This window comes from Mustela erminea, chromosome 17, assembly GCF_009829155.1.
Source record: "Mustela erminea isolate mMusErm1 chromosome 17, mMusErm1.Pri, whole genome shotgun sequence".
Taxonomy (NCBI): Eukaryota; Metazoa; Chordata; class Mammalia; order Carnivora; family Mustelidae; genus Mustela; species Mustela erminea.
In genome coordinates, this window is record NC_045630.1 from 55,579,310 (window position 1) to 55,604,537 (window position 25,228).

A 25,228-nucleotide genomic window follows, 5' to 3' on the forward strand; every position below is an offset into this window, starting at 1 on the left:
CTTACCATTGTGAGCTCATCAAGCCCCATCTCTCATTTGCGTCTCCGGACTTCACATCTCTCCCCAGCTCTGGTTCTTCATCTCCACCTGCAGCTCATATACCCCATCTGGATGTCCCACTAGCATTTCATTCTCAATATGCTCCGATCCAGACCCGACAGCCTCAACTATTTCATAAGCTTTGTTTTCCCATTTCTTAACGTTTCACCACGATCCCAAAAGTCCAGACTCAAAACTGAGGTAACCTTGTGAGATACGTTTCTAGCCATTTTATCCTTCAAAAATATCTGGTATTTGTCAGCACTAGCTGTGAGCAGGGGCAGAGGGAAGAGCAGCCTCCTTGCTGAGCAGGGAGCCTTATGGAGGCTCCATCCCCATCTCCTGGGATCAAGACCTGAGCAGAAGACAGACGCTTAACCAACTGAGCCACCCAGGTGCCCCAGATTCAGCACTTTCTCCCCTCTTGTCAGATTACAGTAAGTGGTTGGGAGGGGGGATGGTCAACCAAGCCACCTTCCCCAATTCAGAACAATGTCATATTTTTGTTTGGGACATGTGATTTACATCTTGTTTCTCAATATGGAGTATTTATGAAGATGGATTAAAGTTGATGGTTATGAGAAGTTCTGCTGTCACCAAAGAGGGTAAGTATGTTCTCCCTGATATTAAGAGAGTTTTCTTAGAGATATATATCCATAGAGATCATTGAGTGACTGGCCTAATGGCCTCATTTGAAGAGTCAGAGTCTTTCTTAGATTATACACTCTCCTGAAAAAACAAAACAAAACAAAAACAAAGAAAAATATGGTAGTACTACTATGACAATATATCATCATCTAAAAATATTCCCATTTCTTTTTCTCTATTCTTCTGGGAAAGGTGCTATAGAATACATATGATCTTTACAAGGTTTCTAAGAAAATATTAGAGCTCAAAGACTCCTAATGATAACAGTAATACATACGTTAATACATAAAACAGAATTCTTGTGTATATGACAAGTGGACAAGGTCATTGGTAAGATCTGGACTTCTTAATCCAATGTGATAGGAGATCTAGATTTAATTAAAGACAAAGAGAAAGAAGGATAATCATTGAATGTACATTTCAGCATTATATTAAAAATAATACTGAAAAATACATAGTGGGACATATTTTAAAGGAGTCCTAGGCAGAAAAATACTGCATATATTCTGCGTATGTATTTCTGTAGAAAACCCAGTAAGAGAGGATGTCCAGGTAGCTCAGTCGGTTAAGGGTCTGCCTTTGGCTCAAGTCATGATCCCAGGGTCCTAGGATCAAGTCCTGCATTGGGCTCCCTGCTGGGCAGGAAGCCTAATTCTCCCTCTCCCACTCCTCCAGCTTGTGTTCCATCTCTTGCTATGTATCTCTCTGTCCAATAAACAAATAAAATCTTTTAAAAAAATTAAAAAAAAGAAAACCCAATAAGAGAAAGTGGGGTAATCTCCTTTTATGACACCTGGGGTATTTAAAATAAAGACGTATATCCTGACAGTGAGAAATGTTAAGATTGACTGGGATACAAGTCTCTTTCTTTGAGTGATATCACAGAGGAGACTTTTTTCCCTTTGAATTTCAAACCGTCCCTAACTCCAGGCCAGCCAGATGACCTCTCAAATTCCCTTTCAGCCACAAAACTCTGTGAAATCAGAAAATGGTCCCAACCATGTCAGGAAACCTGCCAGTCCCTTTTGATAATGGAAGAGGATGAGCTGAAAAAAACATTCAATAAGCATAAAGTAAGCATTATTGATGTCTTAAAAGTGTTAGTATCCCAAGAAACACAGAAGTGTTGGTAACCAGATTAAAATCATTGGCACCAGCAGGACCAGAACTCTCACTGCTAAGCGATAATGCATTTTACATTAATGCTTAACATTGAGAAATCCTGACATGCCACACCAAGGGAGTTTGAAGTAAAGTAAGTATATTCCCTTTGAATTGCAGTCCTGTGGGCCTTGGTGCATGCAGAAAGCCCGGTTGAAAGAAGAGGAACAGAGACTTCATTTCCGGGGAATAAAAGCTCATCAGAGAAGAAAGTTCCAGAGTCCTGGTGACTCCAAACTCTGTGCTCTGAGGATTTCCACCTAGCAGAGGGCAAGAGAACCTTGTCCTGGAGAACCCTGAAATTTAAAAGTCCCTCAAAATGATTTAGGGAACTCCTTGAGCGCAAAGGACATGTCCCTCTCCTTGACTGGTCCCGTTTTCCAGCAGCTCTTAAATGGTTTACCAAAGCTGCCACATGATGCCTGACCGAAAAACAAAGACTTTTCCTACTGCTTAGTGTCACTGGGCCATCTCCCCCACTAGAAGGGACGCCACCATTCCATTCTACACTTGCCAGTGAGTCGGCAAAGTGACATTGTTTCTCTCGACCAATGAGGATGATTTCCAGCACGTTCGTTCCCTTGCTCTAGCCTCAAGTTTCAAAGGAGCCAAAGAGAAATACAAGCAATTGGAGGCAGCCCGACGACCTAAGAGAAAATCATTGCGGAGCTGACACCAGCGGTGTGAGCTTTTGAGCCTCTAACAGAACTCTGAGTGCCGAGAGGCAGGAAGACAACAGAAGAGCCAGCTGTGACGTTGGAATTTTATGATGAACTCTTCTGACTAAACGCAGACAAGTACAAATGCTCTGCCTGGAAACCAGACCCGAGACACAAAGCAAAATGGCATCCTTTGGAAAGCCACACACATTTTGGAGAAGACGAAAAGCCCGTTTCTATTTACATACTTGAACAGGCTCCTCCTCCTCCCCCAGCCCACCCCCAGCTGCCAACCTAGGTGTTTGGCCGGCATCCACTGTAATCTGTTCTCCTTCATTATGTTAATCTGTGGGCGGAAAGATTTCTGTCATCTTCGAATCGCTTGTACAGCAATGGTAAACACCTTGGCCTGTCTGTAATTGGACAGGTGTCTGCGTTGATGTCACCCAGCTTTTAATTCAATTAAAGAACTGGCTGCTCTCCTCTCATTAGCCACTCATTTCTGCTGCACTTTCCGTCTGACAGTGAGCTCTGCACACAGCCATTGCCTACCCTGAGACCAGAGTCTGGGGTCCCCTCGCAAAGATCACGCCCACGATTTCAAATGGACTTGAACAATCCAGGAGCATTTTCCTGTTAGCAAAGGCATTTGAAATAATATGCACACTCCCTCGTTCTCTGACTCTCTTCGACCCCCTCCCTCCCTTCCTCTCTTTCCCTTTAAATTCTGTATTATCTAAACAGTTTCTTCTACCTACTAGCCAGTAATTAGGAGCAGTCCAGCAAACAGAAAAGCTGTTTCTAGCTTCTTCTCCCCAGGGCTTGTCTCCATCTCAAGAGAACTCATCAGAGTACAACGCTCTTATTTATTTGCTGGCATTTCACATTTGGATCAAGAAAGTGAGGGTGGGCAAGAGCAAGGCATTTATTAAGAGGGCCATCTGGTAAGGGATACCACACAGGCAGGGCTGCTCTGGCTACCTGGAGACATAATGGAAGAACCCACCTCTTCAGAGAAAACCAGCCAGAGGACAGAAAGCAGAAGCGAGTGAGACTTTTCTGGTGTCAGATTCGGCGGGGCCGATAAATTCTGATGCTTTAAGTATACATCCCAGAATAAGTTTTGAGCTGCAAACCAAGCCAGTGGACGGATTAAAGAGAGTAAATCAATCCAACACGCCATGCCTTCTGCCCACTTAAAGGACCCTCTGAAAATAAATTAAAGTTCTAACACAGACATTTTGACACAGTGACCCCATGAAACTGAATAATGACATTTGTTAAATATGGATGAAAATTTAATGGTCTAACAGAGATCTGGAAACACACCCAGGTTGCTTCTCCTTTGGTTCTGAATAGCCTAGGAAGGTGGCAATTTGTTATTGTTGCGTTTTTCAGTAATACTGTAAATGAGAATAAGGGTCTCTAGTATTTATAAAATGAAAAACAGTTTTCACTTTAACTAAAAAGTGGAACAGTAAACACCCTTACCCTAAACCTACGGTAATCCTTTGAAAACTCGGACACTAATTTTTTGCATTTAATTTTTTTTTTTTCAAAGGGTCTTTCCGATCTTGTTTAAAACTTCTAGTCAGGATTACAGAAAGTCATATACATTGGATCAAAAAACTAAACAGATTTTGATGCTTACAAAGAGGAAAAAAAATTTTATTCTTTTATTTTCTTTATAAGACATAGGGTCTTATCCCAGTCTTTGAGAAAGGTTTAAACAGGGATTTTAATTGACCTTAAATTGTTACCCATTTAAGATTCTCTCAGCAGGCTTACATCTAACCTCAAATTTTTAATCAATGCCTTTGCGGTAAGAACTATAGTTTCTGTCATTTTCATTCTAATTCTGCAATAGGTTTGAAGCCATCCACTCATGTTAACTCTTCATCTAACCTCAGGGGCCAACCAACACTGGAATCATTAGGACTCTCCAAGAAATTACTGGACTCAATTAAGTGGGGAGACCATGGGAAAAGAAAAGAAAAATGAAAGTCATCCCTTACGATGGGAGTCCCAGGTCCCCTGCAGAGGGCCTCCTGTACTATTATCCCATTTTACAGATGGGCCTGCTCTAGGGCTGAGTTTAGAAGGTATTGCTCAGGTCTAACAGCAGAGCTGAGAACCTACTAGTCTTCTGTCTCCAAGATTATGGTTCTTGTTCATCAACCTAAACCCTCATTCTGCAAGAAGAAAAAAGATGGATTGAAATAATGTCACTAAAAAGAATAGCATACTTTTTAAAGCAAATTATTTAAGACCATACCTTAAAATTTGTTAAAAGTTTCAAATCTATTACTAAATCCTACTGTGTTTAAACAGAAAGTAGCCCACTTATCCTTCAAAATGAACAAGTGTGTATGTCTATAATATTCCCTTTTAAAAACAACTGCTTCATAAGAAATCCTGTATCCGTGCAAGTGTGTACTCAGGTGCTTTTTGAGTACAACACTGGACATGGAGATAAATATCTATATCTATATCTATATCTATCTATCTATCTATATGAATATTTATACACACATATAAAGTTTTTTTATTAGTTCCAACTGCAATACACATATAAAATGGTCAGAAGTTAGAAAACAGAATAATTGGGGGTGACTATTTTTTTTCTTTATCAAATCTGACGAGCAACCTTGAAGTATTTCTAGTATTATAAACGTGCCTAGTTGATTATCACTATGCAGCTAAATTTATACGTCACCATCATTTTTAACCACTGTACAACATGTTACCAAAAAGAAATCCGCACCCTGCACTGCAGATTCTTACTGCATAAAAGAAAATGAATAACTTATAAAAAGGCCTATCTGGAGATTTCACAATGTACAAGTAGTTCAGGCACATTATGTATTCAGCAGAGTTAGACAAAGCTATTAACTCATCAACACTGCATTACCTAATGAAATTCTTCTACATTAGCTAAGCAGGAACATTACATCATTTCTATTTTTACTATTTATGTCATAGGCCATATTTTTGTCCTGTGAATTTTTGCAGTCCATTTCTTTCAAGATTTACATTTAAAGAAATAGTTTGTAATAAACTACAAACATGGAATACTAATTTATGAGGTACTATAAAAATGGCAAAGACTTCCTCAAAATTCATCTTTTAATAATACCATCAAAATGAATTTTGAAAATTTACTTCTGAAGTTTGTTGTGGCAGAGACCACTAAGGACCTTCTATGATACATTTTCCTTCTCTTCCACAGTACAATACAATGATAGCTGGACAAGTGGCCATTTTGAATAAGGACAACGTTTCTCAGCAGCTAACTCTAGCCATGTGACTATGAACTTAGTTCACAGACTTAAGTTCACATGACTATGCCTAGTGTACACATAAGTATATAGAGGTGTAGGAATAACTTCTTAAGTATGTCTTTGAAGTGAATGTGCATATCCTTTCTCAATCACCCCTGCTTCCTGCTGGATGGAAACCAGACTGGATGGCTGAAGCTCATGCAGCCATCTTGGACCATGAGGCAGTAGTCTCCTACCGAGGATGGTATAGCAGAAAGATGGAGGTGTATGGGTCCCTGGACCTGTCAACATCCCACTCCTACACTGACTAAATATGAACACCTATTACCAGAAAAAAGAAAAAACTTAATCTTGTCTATGTCACTGTTATTTAGATCCCTTCAGTGCAATTAAATAAAAATGAAAACTCATCTCTATTATCTTTCCCCATAAAACTCTGATTTTTAAAAAAAATTAATATTCTACTTTGGAGACCATATTTTTAATGGTATCAAAGCAGATTGCTTATTATGTGTATTTTACTGCAGTTAAAAAATATTAGAAAAGAAACACAATAAAAGCAGATTATAAAGGTAGGATCTAGCATTACCCTAGAACAGAGCAGATAAATGCTTTTGTTTCTAATAAATGAATATTTTCTGTTCTGTGTAATTATCAGCATTATAGCAATATAGGCTTCCATTATTTTTAATCACAAATTATAGCACTTGAGTTCCATTAGGAAGTTTAAGTTTGGGAACTAATTTTGAAATTCTATTTACCCTATCAACGTTTTTTTCATTGAGAACATGTATAGTAAGTTCCACATATATGGTTAACTTGTGATAATTCTGCATAATATTTCCTAAAATTAGAGAACTATAGCACCGATGAGACTCTAGTAAGAACCACTAGTTCAATACTCAACTCAGCAGGATATAACAATATTAACATTTCATTAACTACAGAGGTGGTAGCAGAAAGCTGCATCTGTTCATTTGTCTAGTTCTTCATTACTTAAGAAAAGTGTATTGATCCTCTACCTTGAGCAAGGTTCTGAAAAAGACTTAAATAAACATAAAATATGATACTTGACTTCTGGAGCTGTTGTCTAATGAAGAAATAACATGCTTGCACAAAAAGCACCCATAGGCAGTTTTAACAATTTTGAGTAAAAATTCCCAACTGAACAGAAAAAGAAACATTGAAGTTTATTTTTTTAGACTTTGTTTTCTTAATGGAAAGAGAGAGCCGGCACATGAGAACACACAAGCAAAGAGAGAAGCAGGCAGAGGGAGAGGCAGGCTCCCCGCTGTGCAAGGAGCCTGGCGAAGGGCTTAATCCTAGGACTCTGGGATCATGACAGGAGTTGAAGGCAGGAGCTTAATCAACTGAGTTACCCAGGTGCCCTGAAGTTTTTAGTATAGTCGTTTCTTTGCAGATTTCTCAGATGATTATAACAATAGTTTCTATTTCTATAGAATATATATGTATATATGTACATATACATATATGGACAACCACAAAAACAGTAACATCTCACTTACTGAGGGACTGATAGCTGGGGTTAAGTTCCAAAGTCAGGCATAAGGCAAAAATCACTTATGATTTAAAGTCCCCTTGACAACTCCTTGTATGGTCCATAAAGTATAGTAGATTTGGTTTCGTATGTGCCTCTAACTTTTCATTAATCAAGGATTCTCTAGGGCTCTTGGTTCTTCATTCTTTTTGTAGGCACCCCAACAATGACTTTTACTTTTTTGTCAGTGATTGGGAAAACCTAAAATTCTTTGCACATTCTTCCCAGATAACAGATATTGGCACCTTCGGGATTAGATAGCAATCTTTGCCCATGACATTATTTTGAGAGGTTCCTCCTCCCACCATGGGTAGTTAAATGTTGTAACTTAAACGCATGCAGATTAGATTCTACTACTAAGGTTACAATTATATTTCACACCCTGAATTGCACTGGGATCTTTTTTCACTAAACCCAACGGGCATCATGAAATTTAAAACTTATTGTTTGCTTGTTTTCCTATTTCTTATATAAATATTGAGCTCTGTGACTTCTATTGGACACATGGTGTGGGCAGCGGTAAGGTTGGCCTTGTTAGAAACGCAGAATCTCATACCCATCTCTGTATCAAGTAAATCAGAGTCTGGATTACACCAAGATCTCTAGTAATTCTCATTTCTTTTCCTTGGGTGACTTTCAGAAGCACTGCCCTTCAGGGTCAGAGACCCTACTAACCCTGCCTCTACTTCTCCACTTGTCCTTAGCATTATTCTGCCTGCAAAGCTAGTGCAGGTGGAACAAGTGACAGGAGAAAACAAAGCAGGGATAAGTTCAAGCCCAGCCAGTGAAAAATGATACCTTCTCACCTGACCATTCTCCTTGTCCCACGTTCTTTAATACATGATCTCTCTTTAAGAGAATCAACTGGAACACTCTGTCTAATGCAGATTTACAAACCCTAGCTCAAATATACAGACTCTTGTGTGGGAGACCCAAGAATCTGTATTTTATAAACAATCCAGGAATCCCTTTAGGGCCAGTAGAGTTGAGAATCACTCATTATTACTACCAGGCTACAGAAGAGAAAGAAAGAGAGGCAGACCTTCAGTGCACAACACAACTTCTTTAAGAAGAATATCAGAGTCTACTCTACGTAGCAATTTTAGTAGCAAAAGTTGTAATATTAGTTCCATTATAAATTGAAATGTCTTTCACTTATTCTTCTATATAAATTTAGATTTATTTGGGTAATCTGAAAGATTATGATAGGCTCTTCTGCTAAACTACAGTGAATAATAAATATCATTAATTATTATTATTTATTATTATGAAGAAGGAATATATAACTCCTAACCTTTAGCTCAATGCAATGTAACAATGGAATTGAGAAAATATTTTCTGTGTATCAATTATAGCCCTAACTCTATGTCAAATGCTGCAGTAACTATGCAGATAAGTTTATATGTTTACTATCTTAAGGGAAAAAAAGAAAAAAAAATTATTGTATATGTGCAGATTCTTGAATCCGCTCATTCTTGACATAATTTCAAATCAAATTGTGAAGTCACTTTCTGAACAGCCCTTGGTTTGAAGGGAAATGCCAGGACTGTCTCTCTGGGAAGCAACTTCGCATGTTAACAGGGCTGGAGGGAAAATCAGCAAAAGCTACCAGAGTTAATTGGAGCCCTTTGCAACAAGTCTAAAGATACACTGGAGTGATAACTGCAGGGCTTTCTACCCTGAGGCTCCAGCTGAGGAAATGAACTTTCAAGAACTCTCTGCTCTGAACCCTGGCCTTCAGAGGGCACAGAATCCAGACCCCATAGCCCAAAGGGGCCCATTTGCTCCTGAGTGGGGCTGTTAACCCTTGGACTCTTCACTGCTACTGGGATTTATCTCATTTAATCCTCTGGTAGCCAGATTCATGAATGGTAAATATTCTGCCCCATTACTCTATTCTTCCAGTACTCTCATTTAATATTCATTTTTTTCCCTTTTGCTTTTGCATTTTGTGTGACCATAATTTCCCACCTCTTTGCAATACTCAGGCACTTAATTTTTGTTGTCTTGTGATTTTCTTTTGCTAATTTTATCTACTTAATTTCAATATCTTATCATTTTTATATAGACGTTTATCTTTTTTTGTCCTCCATTTTCAAATTTCGGTTGGGAGATGAACGTTGCCATAAGCATTTTTGGGTAAAATTAAGTCTTGATCATGGTATCAAACTCGTCCCTTTCCCAGTGTTTCCCCATGCTGGCTGTACAAGAGAATTATTTTCAGATATTAAAGACATCAAGGCCCAGGCTGCATCCTAAACCAAAAAGTCAGACTCTCTGCAGGTGGGAACCTGGGTTTCAGTATTTTTTTAAAGCTTCCTAGGCAGCTCAGTGCACACCCATGGTGGAGAACCACAGCCTTACAAGAATACCAATGAAATGACCAAACGTTTAGAAATGCCTGGAAGGACACCAGACAAAAACAAGTGGACTGCTGGAAAGAGAGCCCCCGGCAAACCCAACCCCCATCTGGGTACAGAATGCCTATAGGTTCTCAGCCTCCTTCACCATATACTGGGGAGAAGGGTGTTGAAATTTATTTATTGCCAGGAGGCTACTGCAATCTTTCCTCAGCTGACCTGGCATAATCCCAGTGAAGTTATTTTTTTTTTTTCTTAAGAGAAACTAAGTACCTAGTAAGGTGATTTGAAAAGGATTTAATTTTCTTGAGCAAACACTCAGTCTGAAGGTATATTTAAAGATGGGACAAGTGAACTGTGGACAGAAAAATTTAAAAATCAGTTTAGAAGTTTCAAAGAGCAGAATCTCTAATGAAAAATCAGAAAACAGAAAGGGAAACAATTACAAAGTCATAACTTCGAATTCAGAGACCAAGAAGTATAAAGATGAATTTGTTGAACATTCACTCTGTGCCTGGTTCTGAGCAAAATATTCTATAGAGGTAATTCTTTTTTTTTTTAATCTTCATTATAATTCCATAACATAAAGGTTTATAGATGAAGAAATTCTGATACAGGGATATGTTTTTTTAATGTGCCTAGGATCATACAGTTAACAAATGACACAGCTGGAATTTGAGCCTAGATCGATTTGACTCTACAAGTTGTGTTCTGGACTGCAAAAACAGACAATATTGAAAACTGCTATTTCCCACCAGAAGTAATAATGATATATACAACAGCAACCCTTCCAAGCCAAAGAAGGACCCATGTCTGAAGAATAAAAGAGCTGGCTATATAACAGAAAGAAACATATGAAAAGATGTCAACACATTTTATTACAACCTAATCGGTAAAGAACCTTATGTGAACCAATAAAGCTAAATTATCTTGTGCATCCAGCACCAGCATTGTCTCGGTCAAAGAAATACCACTTTAACAATCAGAAGTCAACATTACAACCTCACCAAAGTCACTTCAGAAATGCTAAAGGGGGATTAATTTGAGACCAATCACAAAACTGGTCGTGACCTACTTTTCTTACATTACTCTCCCAATACTTTGTTATCTCAACCAAATGACAAAGCAGCTGCCACTGTCCAATTTCCACACTCCTCCCATCTCCACCAAATCCAGCTCTCTGACTATTTCCTTACCCTGCCTCACTTTCTGTTTTTCTTTTCTCTTTCCTGTTAAATGTTCCATAATCTTTAAGATTACTTCTTATATATGTCCTTGTCTCTTTATTTCACAATTGTGAACTTTAACTCCTTGAGGAAAAAAAGTTAAAGAATTCATACTCCACACAGGCAAGAACTAAAAATAAAAGAATAGTTCTAAAAAGTATTAAAAAACAATAACAAAACCAGAAAGTATGAAATATGATGGCAGAAATAAGAGCAATTTGATGAATTATAAAAATAAATGTGAATGAGCTAAACTCCCAATTCAACTTCAAGTTGAATATAAAACTAAATCAAACTAGATGCTATTTATAGAGATATAACTAAAACAATGTGACTTTGAACATTAACCTATAAATAATGAATGTAAAGTAATAAGAAAAAGGAAAAGACAAAGAGAAAGCAAGTTTTCAGAAGAGAAATTAACAAAATTGCATTGATAGTTGAGATTTTTCCTTAGTTCTCTACAGATTGAGTATATAAAAATAAATATAATTGGTCAGTGTTCTCTAACTTTATTTTCTCTGTACACCGTTCACACGACATATCCTATAGCAACATTCAATAACATATTGCACTGGTTTTCAATCTAGGGAGTTACCAGAGACTAGTACTGTAAAGTGTTCATGAGAAAGGTAAATATGGAAGTTGTTGGTGTCCTTAGCAAGGCAAGTGTGCAGAAGCCCCCTAAAGTGAAGAAATGGGGACAACATCCATACGTACTTCTTGCTAGAAGCAAGTTCGGGAAGAAGAGAGCGAGTCATAGTTGGCAAGGAATTTAGATAATAGGAAGGTTTTTAATAATTGGCTTAAGTCTGTTTGTTTATGTTTAACAATGGGAGTTGGTAGAGTTTAAATGGTCCTGGGAAGAATTCATAATGGTTCTCCAACTTTCAGCATGCTTCAGTGTCAGATGAGGAGGGCTTATTAAAACAAGAGGGCTGAGCTCTGCCTCCAGAGTTGCTGATTCAACACGTATGGGTGGGCTGGAGAATTGACATTAATAATGAGGTCTCAGGTGATGCTGCTGATGCTGGTCCTGGGGCCATAGCTTGTGAACCACGTGGAGAGAGGTTAAAATAGGATTGGGAGGGAGAAAAGTTACCAGTCACATCGCTGAAAAGGCAGGAAGAGTTGGGGTCCAGAGGACTTTGGATGATTTTATTTTTGATAGGATAAAGAAAGCTTTGTAAAAAGAGGAAGGAAAAGAAAAAAAGAAAAAAAACCCGATAATGATGGCAAATGCTTATAATGTGCCAAAAGAATTTTAAATGTTTCAGCAAACTTGAATGTACTTAACCCCTAATAACAACCCTATAGCTCAGAGAAATGTAATTAATGTATATGTTTGTCAGAAAGAGTGACAGAAATCCTATAAGACAGATTCTGTTTCTTCTTGGTGTCTAACACAATCTAATACATAAGACCATCCGTTGAGTTGGAGGAGGAAGGGAGCTTAGCAACTAGACAGTTTGGGAAAATCTGAAATATTGAATGAAGAGGCTAGGAGAAGGAGCTTGTTATAGAAATACGGCAGGGTTGGCATCATTCTTGGTGCCCATTTGAAAATGAGGACTGAGAATCTGTAGTGACAAACTGCACATTTTTTCCCCAGCCCACTTAGCTTTAATGTGCAGCCTGGGCAAAGGCAAACTATGGGCTTCATCAGGTTGGGTTTCATCAGGTGGATAAAATAGGGAGGGAGGGACTGGAAGATGTGAAATTCTGCGTAATTGATTATCAATTTGGGTGGTAGTTTCCAAGGGATCTAAAGAAGGAGGTAAAGGCTAGATGGGGTTGACCAATAGATACTGAAGGATAATAAAGCCTATTCTCAAATCCATATAGTTTTTCAAGCTATAAAATTCTTTGACAGAGGATAATTTTTCTCTATGCAATTTGTTGATGTATTTTACTTATTTTTGGTAAAGGCTTACACCTGACTTTCCATCTGAATGTGCTTTCACATTTCATGAAGCTGAAAACTGCTGCCTTACTACACGTGCATGCATCTGAGTACAGGACATGTGTGTGATATCAGTACCAGCGTGTTGCCCTGCAATCATTCTGCATGGCCGGCATGGCGCCCGTGAGAAATTGATTCACTGGTTTCCCAATCAAACTGCTGGTGTCTCATACTCCTCTACCTTGACATAATTAGGTTTAATCAACAATTTTCCAATAAATGATGGTGCTGTGAACTTGGGCTGGTCCCAAAGAGGACATTTTTGCATGGTGAAATAGGTAGGCTGGTCTTATAGGTATGCCCAGGACCCCTGCAGGAGATGTATGGAGGGTTTAAGAGCTAGGGCCACCTGTCACCTTATTTTCTGGAGAGGAGGATATCAGCCTTGTGATGAACCTGTCCATAAGAGCCCACTGACATTATAGAATTATCCTTTTTTATCCTAGGTAGATATAAGCTTCCATCTCAGTAGGTGGTTCTTGCTGTTTTTAATCAAGCAAAATAGAGGAGTAGCTCACTGAGGGGAGGGGAGCCCTTGAAGAATGTTATTATTTAAAGTCAAAAAGAGGGTGCCTGGGTGGCTCAATTGGTTAAGAGACTGTCTTCAGCTCAGGTCATGATCCCGACATCCCGGGATCGAGTCCTGCATCGGGCTCCCTGCTCAGTGGGGAGTCTGCCTCTCCCTCTATCCCTCCCATGTCTCGTACTCTCTCTCTGTCACTCAAATAAATAAATAAAATCTTTAAAAAAAATCAAGTCAAAAAGAATATTCATGAAAGATACTCCCTGAGGAATCCCCTTTACCTGTGAGGGTGCTGGTACTGACAAGCTCGGAAGTGGCAGAGGGCACGCGCGGCCATCGGGGGTCATCCTCGCTGTAGGCCCGCAGAACGTACTTGTCAATTACTCCTCTCACGACAACAGGTTCGTCCCAGCTCACCGCCACGCTGTACCCGGTTATGTTGCGGACCCTTGAGGGAGTCGGCACACTTTGTGGAGCTGTGAAAGAATAAAAGAGAAAACAGGGAAAATGGCCGTCCTCAGAAGACTATTGCCCCATCCTTCACTTTTAATGGCCGCAGTAAATCAGACTCAACCATTAGCATAAATACAATTTATTAGCGTTGTAACTTTTCAGCATTGATTTAATATGACTGCACATCTTGAGCCATTCAGTTTAAGCGATATTTCAAAACCATCAAAACTCCATCGACATAACGTTCTTTAGAGTCTAGTCCAGGTTTTCCAAAAACATTGAACGTACCAGACATGTTTTAAACATCACTCATAAAGAAGGAGTGGATGGTAGGCAGATAACAAGTTCAAACACTATAATGATGGACCCCTCTGAAGCAAGATAATTAGACTGTTATTATACATAGGGGTTTGACACTTTTATATCTTCGGCATATTAGCCAAAAAATATCACAAATGTGATTGTCTTGTACCTGAACGTCTGATCTAATTTTCCAAATTCAATTGTTTTTCAAATTAATTTTGAAAAAGCCAAGTTCTACCAGATATGGTATACAGGATACATTCCTAATTGCATCTGGGATGGGGGGGGGGGGGCAGAGGAACTGGCACCCTAGAGATGATACAAAATCACTTTCAGAGATATTTTCTTCAGAGTATCTCAGAAACAATAACACAAAATGAGGAAGTTGGAAGGAGCCGCAAAACCTCACTCACGAGCAGAGTCCCCGAATCTTAAAAATCCATAACCTTTAACTATTTATTAGACATTTCTACAGTTCTGATCAGTAACAACTTCATCACAGCCGACTGCTCTGGGAACAGTGAGAAAAACCCGAGAAACTCTGTGGCAGGATGATGGATGAGAGGCCGGCCCAAGCTGCCTGCAGACTCCTGAGCCCGTCGATGGAGGACCACTCTGGTTTTCCCACATCAAATATCCTCCTTCTCTGACTTTACTGTTCAGACCAATACAATAGGACAGCTTCAAGGGAAACAAAGTGAACACAGAGGGTGGGAGAAGGCGGAGGAACACTGTCTGTGCTGTTAAAACACCACCGACACCCACGGAAAACCCACAGGCTACACAATCAAGATGCGAGCAAAGGGACAACGGGAGTGATGTTGATTTTATTAGTTCGGAAATGCGGTACAGGGCAAAGTACGGTGCCGTCTAACAGATGGCCTTCTCATAAGGGACAGAGCAAAACTGACTCAAAAATAATTAAATAGTGCAATTATTCTCCAACCCTTGGGAGCATGTAGCTGCTCAGTGTTGTGGTCAGATTGTAAATATGAATTTATGGCATAAGACTTTGTGGTCAGATCATTGCTATAAATTCAGAGCTCTATTTGCATACTTTCGCGGTGATACTCAAAATGGGGACCATTAAGCTATGTGGGCAACGCACTTTCTAGACACCCATTTACCTTGCTGACTGAGACTGAAAACAGGCTTTAGAGCACATTTGTTAATGAAGTAGCGGAGGCGAAAAAGGGGCAGAGGATATGCCAGTAACAAATGAATATTTTATGCCACAGCTTTCTCCAAGCTCTGAGGTTGAAAAGGATTTTAAAAGACCTTTCGGCTCATGGTCTTGCCTATAAATAGATGACAATTTAAATCATCCTGGAAAAGTGTCAGGTTGTCCTCTTCTGGAAAATCTGTAGGCAAAGCGCTTTGAAAATTATTCTTAGTAGCCATTCCGGCATTTAATTATCTTAGATCAAGAAGATTTCTCAAAAAGTTGTCTGTGTTAGTAGCCCCTGGTTAATAAGTATAAGAGAATATCTTGGTGAAAAACACACGTTTAGACAAACTATGACTTATTAAGGATAAACTTCCTTTGAGAGACATACTTGGCCGTCTTTTGAAACGTATTTGACTACCTGACTGATATTTGACCCCAAAAGGTAAAAGGCTACTGATTCACAAAACTTTGCATGATGAATACCTTCTTGTGATGGCACCACGTGAAAAGATGTTGTGGTCGCGGTGAGAAGTTCAGAGCACTTACAGAGCTGTTGTCTGAGATTCAGTCTAATATATTCGATCTCCTGCTGTTTTCCCCTCCAACTCAAGAAGGTTAGACCAGTCAGCAGTTTCTATACTGGGAGAGTCATCTGAAGATACTAATAGTCACCACCATGAAAAAAATTGCCACGATGTGATAAAAGACACATCTGCTTCTGATCCGGGTACAGGTTCCAAATGTACCCTCCGCGAGAGAGAGGCAAGAGGGTGCTGTCCCCGCCCAGGGTAATCAAGCCTGACGTTAGCTTCTTGGGTTCTACACCATCTAGAAGGGTTTCCTGTCCTTAGATATATTACTATAGATTCACGCCTACCAAATCCTTGAGACAACTTGAAACTCCTTCCTTCCGCATTTTTAATTTTTTTTTTTTTAATTTATTTGACAGACAGAGATCACAAGTAGACAGAGAGAGAGGAAGGAAAGCAGGTTCCCTGCTGAGCAGAGAGCCCAGTGCCGGGCTCGATCCCAGGACCTTGGGATCATGACCTGAGTCGAAAACAGAGGCTTTAACCCACTGAGCCACCCAGGCGCCCCTTCCTTCCACATTTGAAGAGGAAAGAATCAAGCCCGAGCAAACACTTACTAAATAAGTGAGAAATCAAAATACTGACCTCCTCAGCATTTTAGCCACTGACCTTCACCAATGAACGCATGCTCTGTCCTACGATGACAAACCCACTGCTCGCTTCAGGGTAATACAGTCTTTCCTTCTTCTTACGTGTGTAGACATGTGTGCGCAGACATGTGCACGTACATGTGCGCGTATCCGTTTCAAGACCATTTACCTGCTCCTGTTGAACGGCCCCGACTCCAGTCACTGTAGACAGAGCCTCCTTCGTGTGAGGCTACCACTCGGTACAGGTACTCTTGAATGAAAAGAAGAGGCAGAAAGATGAAAATATTACTCATATGGACTAGCAGTGGGCTGGCAGGGAGGGAAGAGACGACAAGTGGGAGACATGTAACATTTAATTGAGAGCACCTCCACGGTACCTGTGAATGGCTGCAGACCACTCTCGTCAACACTGCGCTCTTTTCCCTGGTAAACTAGGATGGAGTCATTTCCCCTGCAGTTAACGGCACTGTCACTTGACAGGCAGCCATCCAGATTGACTCTGACAGCGCTGCTGGACACAGATGCCAAGTTAACGACAGCACCCCGTGCAAATTTAACATCCTTCATGCAACCACCGAAACCTAGCAAATAGTAAGGGATTAATATCACATAAAAGGCTTGAGTCATTAATTACCAATCATCTCTGTCCTCAGCTGTACAACGCTTTGACGAGGTGTGGGGGTTGCGGTAGAGACAATTTTTAAACTTGTGAGTCTCATTTGGGAAATCCTTTAGGCCTCCTGCTTTTTACCAGGCTAAGTGGTCACAAGGACGTATTAGATTTGTGTTATCTTGAAAAAATATATAAGGTGATCATTATAATTCAGCTGGATGAGATGTGATTAAAAGTATTTATTATGCTCCTTTAGGCCCACTTTTTCTCCTTCTGTTTATTCTTATGAAATAAAATGAAGGCAATTAGACCCTATGGTAGAGGGGTAGCGACATGTCCCTTGATTCTGGAAAATTCAGTCCCCCTATATAAGTCATTGTTTTAATGCTAAAAATAAGATTTGAAGGAGCACAATTACACAACAAGCTCACTGGGGGGAAAATACCTTTTGAAGATTATTATGCAAGAGAGCAAGAGGGAAAATGTAGTTTCAAAATATACTGGAATCCTGAGGTATTGACATGAACTCTACAGAATTGTTTCAGAGTTATAGAACGAAGTCCCAGTTAGATCAGCATACAGAGGAGCTATCACTACACGCCACCATTTTCACTGAGTTCCACAATTTTGACTCTCCACAATGGTCACCAGTTTTGTGTTCACAGTAGCACGACAGGGAGCAAATTCAGCTCTGGCAATGGCAACACCCGGAGGTTTCTCAGAATGTGTATTCTGCCCAGTTCACTTTAGAATGGCCACAGTGCAGTGGAGTTCTGGGAAGTTGACCAGGGAACGTGGCAGAAATGGCTGAGGAGAATGGACTGCTCTTTTGTTAGAGGACCAGAGGGCATCCAGTCACCAGCACGTAGCAGCGACTCTGAATTACATGCTATTTTGTGTAAACAGAGATCAGCTCAATGAGGGTTGGCAAGCACTCTGCCCAGAACACTGCACAAAATTGTCAAAGAAGAGACAGACAGAGTTTGCGATAGCGCACACACACACACGCCCTCTCGGAACAAAATACTGTCAAGTTTGAAGGGTCCCAAACACATGCTTCACTCCTTTCAAGATTAAAGCACATCAGCAAGAACAGAAAATAAAACATAGTACAATGCCTAACAGTAAAATAAACTAATAGTAACAAGGATCATATTGTTCTCTTCAGCATTTATATGATGTTTTATTATGTCTCTAACACATTAAGTTGGCCTAGTTCCTTTCAGAATGTCTTTGCTCGTATTCACGTGCCTCCAGGCCCGACTGATCGATCCTGCTCGTCTGTCTTGAACACACAGTAGACTCTCAATAAGTTGGTTGAGTTGAAATAAAGGCAATGAAGCTCAATATAAAAGCATCTGCTTGAAACTTCAGAAATTAAGAATTCTGTTTCTTTACCAGCAGCAATTTTCCGATGGCTTGGAGTTTAGTTATCTAACTTCTCTGTACCCCACTTTCCCTAACAACAAAACGCAAACAGTGGAATGGTAGCTTTGGCAAACACCTGAGCGCTGTTACAAGAAAAGTCCTATTATTATTTAAAGGGGGACTTCAGCTTTGCAAGGTGGAAAGAGTTCTGGAGCTGGATGGTGTTGATGGTTACCCAGCAACGTAAATATCTTTAATGCCACTGAACTGTACCCTTCATGGCTAAGATGGTCAATTTTATGTATATTTTGCCACAATTCAAAAAATGAAAAATAAAAAAAAGGAAAGGTCTTAAAAACTAATTCATGGGATGGAATTTTAAATTTGGGAAAGGCCGCAGAGGTAGTCTTCATTCTGGAGATAATGAAAAAGGTCCAGGGGGTCATCAGATAAGGTTTCTAATTATTAATCTTCCTTACAAAGTGGTACTCTGGCCTCAGGCCTTGGAGGTGAAGAATCCTGAGCTCTAGTGGGTGGTCCTCTCTGTGCGATCTTAAAGTAGACAGTTTTGTCCAACCAAGTCACTGTTCTTTCAACTCTGCCCCACCAGGATCATCTCCACCAGAAATACTCTTCGACCATCTTCAAAATTTGAATGCGGTATTAGGATAGGAAGAGGGTAAAGAGCCTGTCTATGGGGGAAATGGAGATGTGTCCTTTGCTTGCTTTTGAGAATCAAGAATGACCCCCTACCTGTAGGCCTCTGAATAACTAAAAAGTGGCCCAGAATTCTAAGTTGACAAATTAGAAAGACAGTAGCCCTCTGGGGGAGGTGGTCCAACATGACGGCACTGGTGGTAGGAAGGCTGGCTTCCAGCCCCTACTCCTGCCTTCTCCACACAGGGTATGGGTCAGAGCAAAATCTGTGATCCCATGAGCCACAACCTGTTTACCCCCAACCTGAAGGTAAGTGATAATCCAGACTGGTCGTTCTAAGGTAAATGCCCATGATCTGAGGTTACACGTCTTTAGCAAATTAGGTTGCCCAGCATTTCCAAACTACAGAGGAAAGTTAATTTGCATTTGATTCAAAGGAAGATTACAACATTAATGGATATGAAAAAAATAGCACTAATATGACCACAAAGTAGAGCCTCTTAGAAAAGGTGCTAATTAAGAAGCACAGAACATTTTTAAGACCATTTGAGAGTGGACTGAAAAAAAAAATACAGTAAGTGAACATGATTAATTTTAATTGCAGTTTACTACAGACAGGCAGCACCCCATATGGTGAATAATCTCTTGCTCATTGTATAAAACATGGTTACCTATAGAGATCAGTATCTTTCAAAGCATCTGAGTCAGAATCGTAGGGAATAGGGTCATAAAATCTGCATTTTTAATGATCTTTCCAGGAGATTCCAATGTATCTTGAATAGCAATAAGAATGACAGCTCATTTTATTGAGTTCTTACTATGTTCCTGCTACTGTACGTCAATATTTTATCAGTGGCTTGAGAACCACTGATATGTATGATCCTGCAAGGATAAAAATTTAGTATTACCCATAAATAAAATAGCTTTCGGTACCATAGATGTAGTCACTGTGTAGATTAAATTATCCCCGTTGGGTTTATGTTGATGTGTTAAACTTCTATCATGATCGTCTTACAATTTCAGTTAAAATTTGGCTAAAGACAAGTCTCTATGCCCATCATCGTAATGGGTTTTTGTGTACTTTCCAAAGTATAATTACACATATGCAGGGGATTTTTTCCTAGATGTAAGTAGGCTCAAGTAATCTTGCTCATATAAAGGGTTTTCAAGCTCTTTCTAACCTCAGAAACCTGAAAACCAGGAGAAGCCCTTATATGAATGTAATATTTTTAGCTGCTGTTACATCTTAAGTGCCTTGAAAATGTCATTACTGTCTTACACCCCAGACATTCATTAACTCCTTACTAGTACCCTTCTAAAAGTCTCCTTAGAGCTTGCCATATATTTTCTATTCAAAGGCATTTAAATCTTTATGTACTTACCAAATAGGCAAAGACTCCTTCATGGAAATTTTAACCATTCGCGGTACATAGAGTTGGAAATATGTAGAGAACATTTTCTATGTGGAAGCATGCTTAGTCACAAGCTAGACGTTTCTGTGCTTTCCCCAATTTGTAGAAAAGGAACACTGGCCAATGCCCATAAAAGAAAACACTTGATTATAATTAAAAGAGGGGATTTTGATACCAGGCTTCCTGAGACAGAAAGGCTTGCTCTCTGCTTACTGGCCATGTGACCTTGGGGAGGTTACTTTGCTCTTCAGTTTCCTCATCTGTAAAATGGGGATTTAAATAATAATACAGAACATAGGGGCTTGTTATGAAGGGCTTACCCACTTAATCTCATGCAAAGCTTTCGGAACCATGAATTCTGCATACAGCAGACCATCAGCTACTGTTAGCCTTTTTGAATTAATAATTTCTCTGATTATGTTCAAATTCATTATATGAGTTAAACGCTTCCTTTAGTTCTAAGTCATGCAGGCATGCGCTTTTTCTTTCATTTGTGGTTATTAATAATCAATGAAATATAGATTTTTCACCAGTATGTTTAAAATTCAACTAAACCCACCCTTTCGTGTGCTTTGCTATAAGGGAGCTCCATGGAAATGCAGAGACACTTAGCAGTTATGTTAGAAAAAATTCCCAATGCATTTAATGCTATTTTTCTCAGCTGTGCACACCAACCTAAATTGTGTTTTTCATGTGTGAATACAGATAATGATCAGTATCTGAAAGAACCAGAAAACGTATGAGGAAATATATACATAAATTTCAATTATATTTACTGGAGACAAATTAGAATAAGTATATTGATTATAAGTAGGTGTGAGGGCTCAGTCTTAAGGGCAACATAGAAAACTATTTGAAGAAACCTTCTGATTTTTCTTTTTTTTTTTTTTTTAAGAGCTTCAAGAAAAGGGAGGGGGGGCGATAGGTATTGCTTCCAAACTGATTCTGTTGCTGTATTTTAAAACACAAAAACAACTAAAACCTGGCAGGACCAGAGCTGTATTTATTTGGGAATTCCTCCAGATGGACTTTACCTTGTTCCAAACTCAGGTGTTTATAGGAGTCCTGCAGCTCCTGTGGGGTTCCTCCCACATAGATGGGGGAATTCACCATCAGTGGCTGGGCTCTGGACTGTGACACACGTTCCCTCAGTTGATTCATGCTTGCTGATATGATGGAACCTTTCTTTTTAATAATCGCTTTATTCCACTTTCCATCACAATAGGACAGCCCGAGCCATAGATCCACTCGTGTGAAGGAAAGACTGGTATTTAACCGGAAGCTCAATATTCCGCTCTTCAATTCCATCTGGATTTCACATTAAAAAAGAAAATAGGTATATAAAAAGACTGCAGAATGGCAGTTTGGGAGAGAGCAGAAGGTCAATTTCTTGAAGAAAAGCAACAAATTTCCCTGAAAGCACTCTATAAAAATGTTCTACTTTATTCTAAGCAGGACTGGAGTAACGTATAATGGAGTACTTTGCAAGCTTATAATTGATGTGAAAAATGTTGTATTGAGTCACACAAATTCATACCCAGTAATGATTATACAGTGTGATACAATATAATGTAGGCAAAAACTTTTATTTATATATTTTTGTGCGTGCTAAACAGGTAAAAATATAAATGCTGGCATAAGTGACTGAATGACTGAAGAGAATAGTTTGAACTATGACTATTTTATTTTTAAAGATTTTTTTTAAAGATTTTATTTATTTATTTGACAGACAAAGATCAAAAGTAGGCAGAGAGGCAGGCGGAGAGAGAGAGAGGAAGGAAGCAGGCTCCCTGCCGAGCAGAGAGCCCAATGCGGGGCTCAATCCCAAGACCCTGGGATCATGACCTGAGCTGAAGGCAGAGACTTTAACTCACTGAGCCACTCAAGCGCCCCCATGACTCTATTTTTACTTGAGTTTTTAGAAAATGAGAAAATACTACTTCATATATCAATTTAATTTGGGGTAAAATATGACAAGACAATAAGAAAATGAAATGTCAAGCCTGATTAAGTTTATTTTAACTGGTCGGTGAACTCAATTTCAAATTTGTAAGATGGATTTTGATTCAATATTTCAGTTTTATTATTCTAAATCTCTAACTAACATAATTGCTTCTATGTGTATTCTTTTAGATTAACGTGTCATTTTCTAATATGAATAGATTTTACCCAGATTTTCATGGTAAAGGAAATGCCTCCATATGTTTCCCTTCAAAATGTTACATGACAATTATCTTATCTACTATGTTTTTATTTTGTTAGAACTCAAGCTAGCAAAAATAGGATACTTAAAAATTTGAGATCAATCATGTCAAATGAAATTAAGTAATTATAGATAAAAATTATTACTTTTTCTACATAAATATCATTTTTTGTGAAGTACACTGGATAAGCAGTCATGTATCTATTCATTCAATAAATATTGAGTGAGCCCCCCACCATGTTCCATGAATCTCCTGCTATAAGATAAACACTGCTCCCAGGAATCACACTATTCAACAACAGAGGCAAACAACTGGGGTAATACTATAACCAAGAGAGAAGAACCAAGTACAAGAATACCATAACTGGGGCGCCTGGTTGGCTCAGTGGGTTAAAGCCTCTGCCTTCAGCTCAGGTCATGATCTCAGGGTCCTGGGATTGAGCCCCACATCGGGCTCTCTGCTCAGCGGGGAGCCTGCTTCCCTTCCTCTCTCTCTGCCTGCCTCTCTGCCTACCTGTGATCTGTCTGTCAAATAAATAAATAAAATCTTAAAAAAAAAAAAAGAACATTATAACCAAGAGAAGAAGCAAAGAAAGGATATATATTGTGTTCACTGGGGGCTGAGAAGGTTGAAATTAAGACTTTTGAAAGTATGTAAGGTTTATGGAGAATTCTTCAGTACAGGAAGATGAACACACGCAGCGTCATCGGGACATGCACAAGCTAATTAGGTTTAGGAAAAAAAAAAAAACTAAATTAGGTAAGATGGGATACATATGGTGGGGGGGAGTTAGAAAGAGTCCCCCAGGTATGTAGAAGCAAGGCCTTGGAGGGTTTTGAGTGATATGGAAAATGTACGTCTTTCTCTTGTCTGTCTGACCTGAAAGGCTATATTCTTTCCACTATTATCTTGTGCTGAAAGTTTACCCTACCAGTCCCAGGAAGTTCATCCTGAAACAAAAGCTGCCCTGGAACTGGAGAAACCTATTAGGGACTCCCTACATTGTGAAAAAAATTATGAGAACCACTAAAATACAGGTAACAATGTAAAGACAGTTAAAATTCAGTCAAAGAGGTATTTTTGAAAGCAACTCAGCTTGTAAAGCCTCAGCGGGACAAGGCAAATAGCTGAATGTGTTAGATGAATGAAAAGGAAATCAAGGACACCCATGTTCTTCTTGCTTGGGTGTGTTTTACCACTGTCACAACAGGGAAAGCTCTAGGAAAGAAAGACTTGATACTATCATCGTTAGAGAGGAATGAGGTCAATTTTAAATATACGGAGTATGAGATGTCTATAAAACATCTAGAATAAACTTTTTTGAGGCATTTGAACATAAATATAGTCGAGTAAAATAAAAAATGTACATGAGAAGATAAATGAGATTATCTAGTTAGTGTAAAAGCAGTGAAAAGAGGAGAGAGAGTCTAGAGTCCTCAGCCAGACCGATGTTTTAAGAGAAGGTAGAGTGGACGTAATTCTTCAAATTGACAATGATCTTCTTGTAGAAACCATAAGGATTTAAAGAAAATCAAGAGCAACTAGTACTTTGGAAAGTCAGTAGGAAAGAATATTTTAAGAAAAAAAGCAAACGATAGAGGAAGATCAAGAAAGATAAGGGCAGAAAATTATCTATTAGCTAGAAAATGCAGGGGTCACTGGCAACATTAGAAAGTTCTGCAGTGGAATGTGCTGAGTAGGAATCATAATGTACACTAGTTTTGAGGATTGAAGTGTGATATAAAAAGAAAAAAAAAGTGGAAATAACCAAAGACTATGAAAGGAAGGGAAGTACAAAGGAGGAATTTTCAAAGTCAAAAGGAAAAAAAAATTAAAATAAAGGAGGCTCAACCATTTTATATGTTGAGGGAGAAGAGCCAATAGAGAAGGAACATTGGAAGTAACAAAAAGGGGAAATTTTGCAGCACAAGCTCTTGCAGGAGAAGGGTAGAATCTAGAGTAAAAATAGAGAATATTAACTTTGGTTGGAAGCATGGTAATTAGGTATTTATTCTCCTGAGTCAGGAGAGAGTGAAACCAGACTTGGCTCATAAAAAAAGCTGTAGGTCGAGAGTTTGGAAGATGAGGAGATTATGTTCCTTTCCATTCTAAGAATAAAACTATCCGATGACCTTCAGGTTGTGGTGTTTTCCGGAGCTGACATTTTTTTTCTTTCATGTTCCACATCTAATTGATGCATGAATCCTATAAACAAGGACTGTTGAATGAAGCAATCAGAAACCTCAAAACTCCATGTGTCAATAGTCGTCATACTTGTATTGGTTCTTCTATGGTGGTCAGTAAACCAGCTGTTGAAACTGAAAAGCTAGGGAGCTAGACTGATTGACCCAGAGTTGTGGAACTGAAGATACAAGTTGAGGGTGTTGACAGAAAAATGGTTGAAAAACTGGAGGGGAGACAGGCGGGGGTATGGGCGAGCCTGGTGGTGGGT

General features: G+C 39.2%; 1 protein-coding gene across 1 annotated transcript in view; it reads right to left on the bottom strand.

Moving 5' to 3' along the window:
* The window catches only part of USH2A (usherin), a 681,041-nt gene that overhangs the window by 386,658 nt on the left and 269,155 nt on the right, over positions 1-25,228 (bottom strand). Inside the window, exons 26-29 of the mRNA XM_032319004.1 lie at positions 21,607-21,880; positions 16,900-17,103; positions 16,692-16,772; positions 13,700-13,894 (exon numbers count right to left, since the gene is read on the bottom strand). Of these exons, the coding sequence (XP_032174895.1) occupies positions 13,700-13,894; positions 16,692-16,772; positions 16,900-17,103; positions 21,607-21,880 (754 nt within the window). The remainder of the gene's footprint in view (positions 1-13,699; positions 13,895-16,691; positions 16,773-16,899; positions 17,104-21,606; positions 21,881-25,228) is intronic.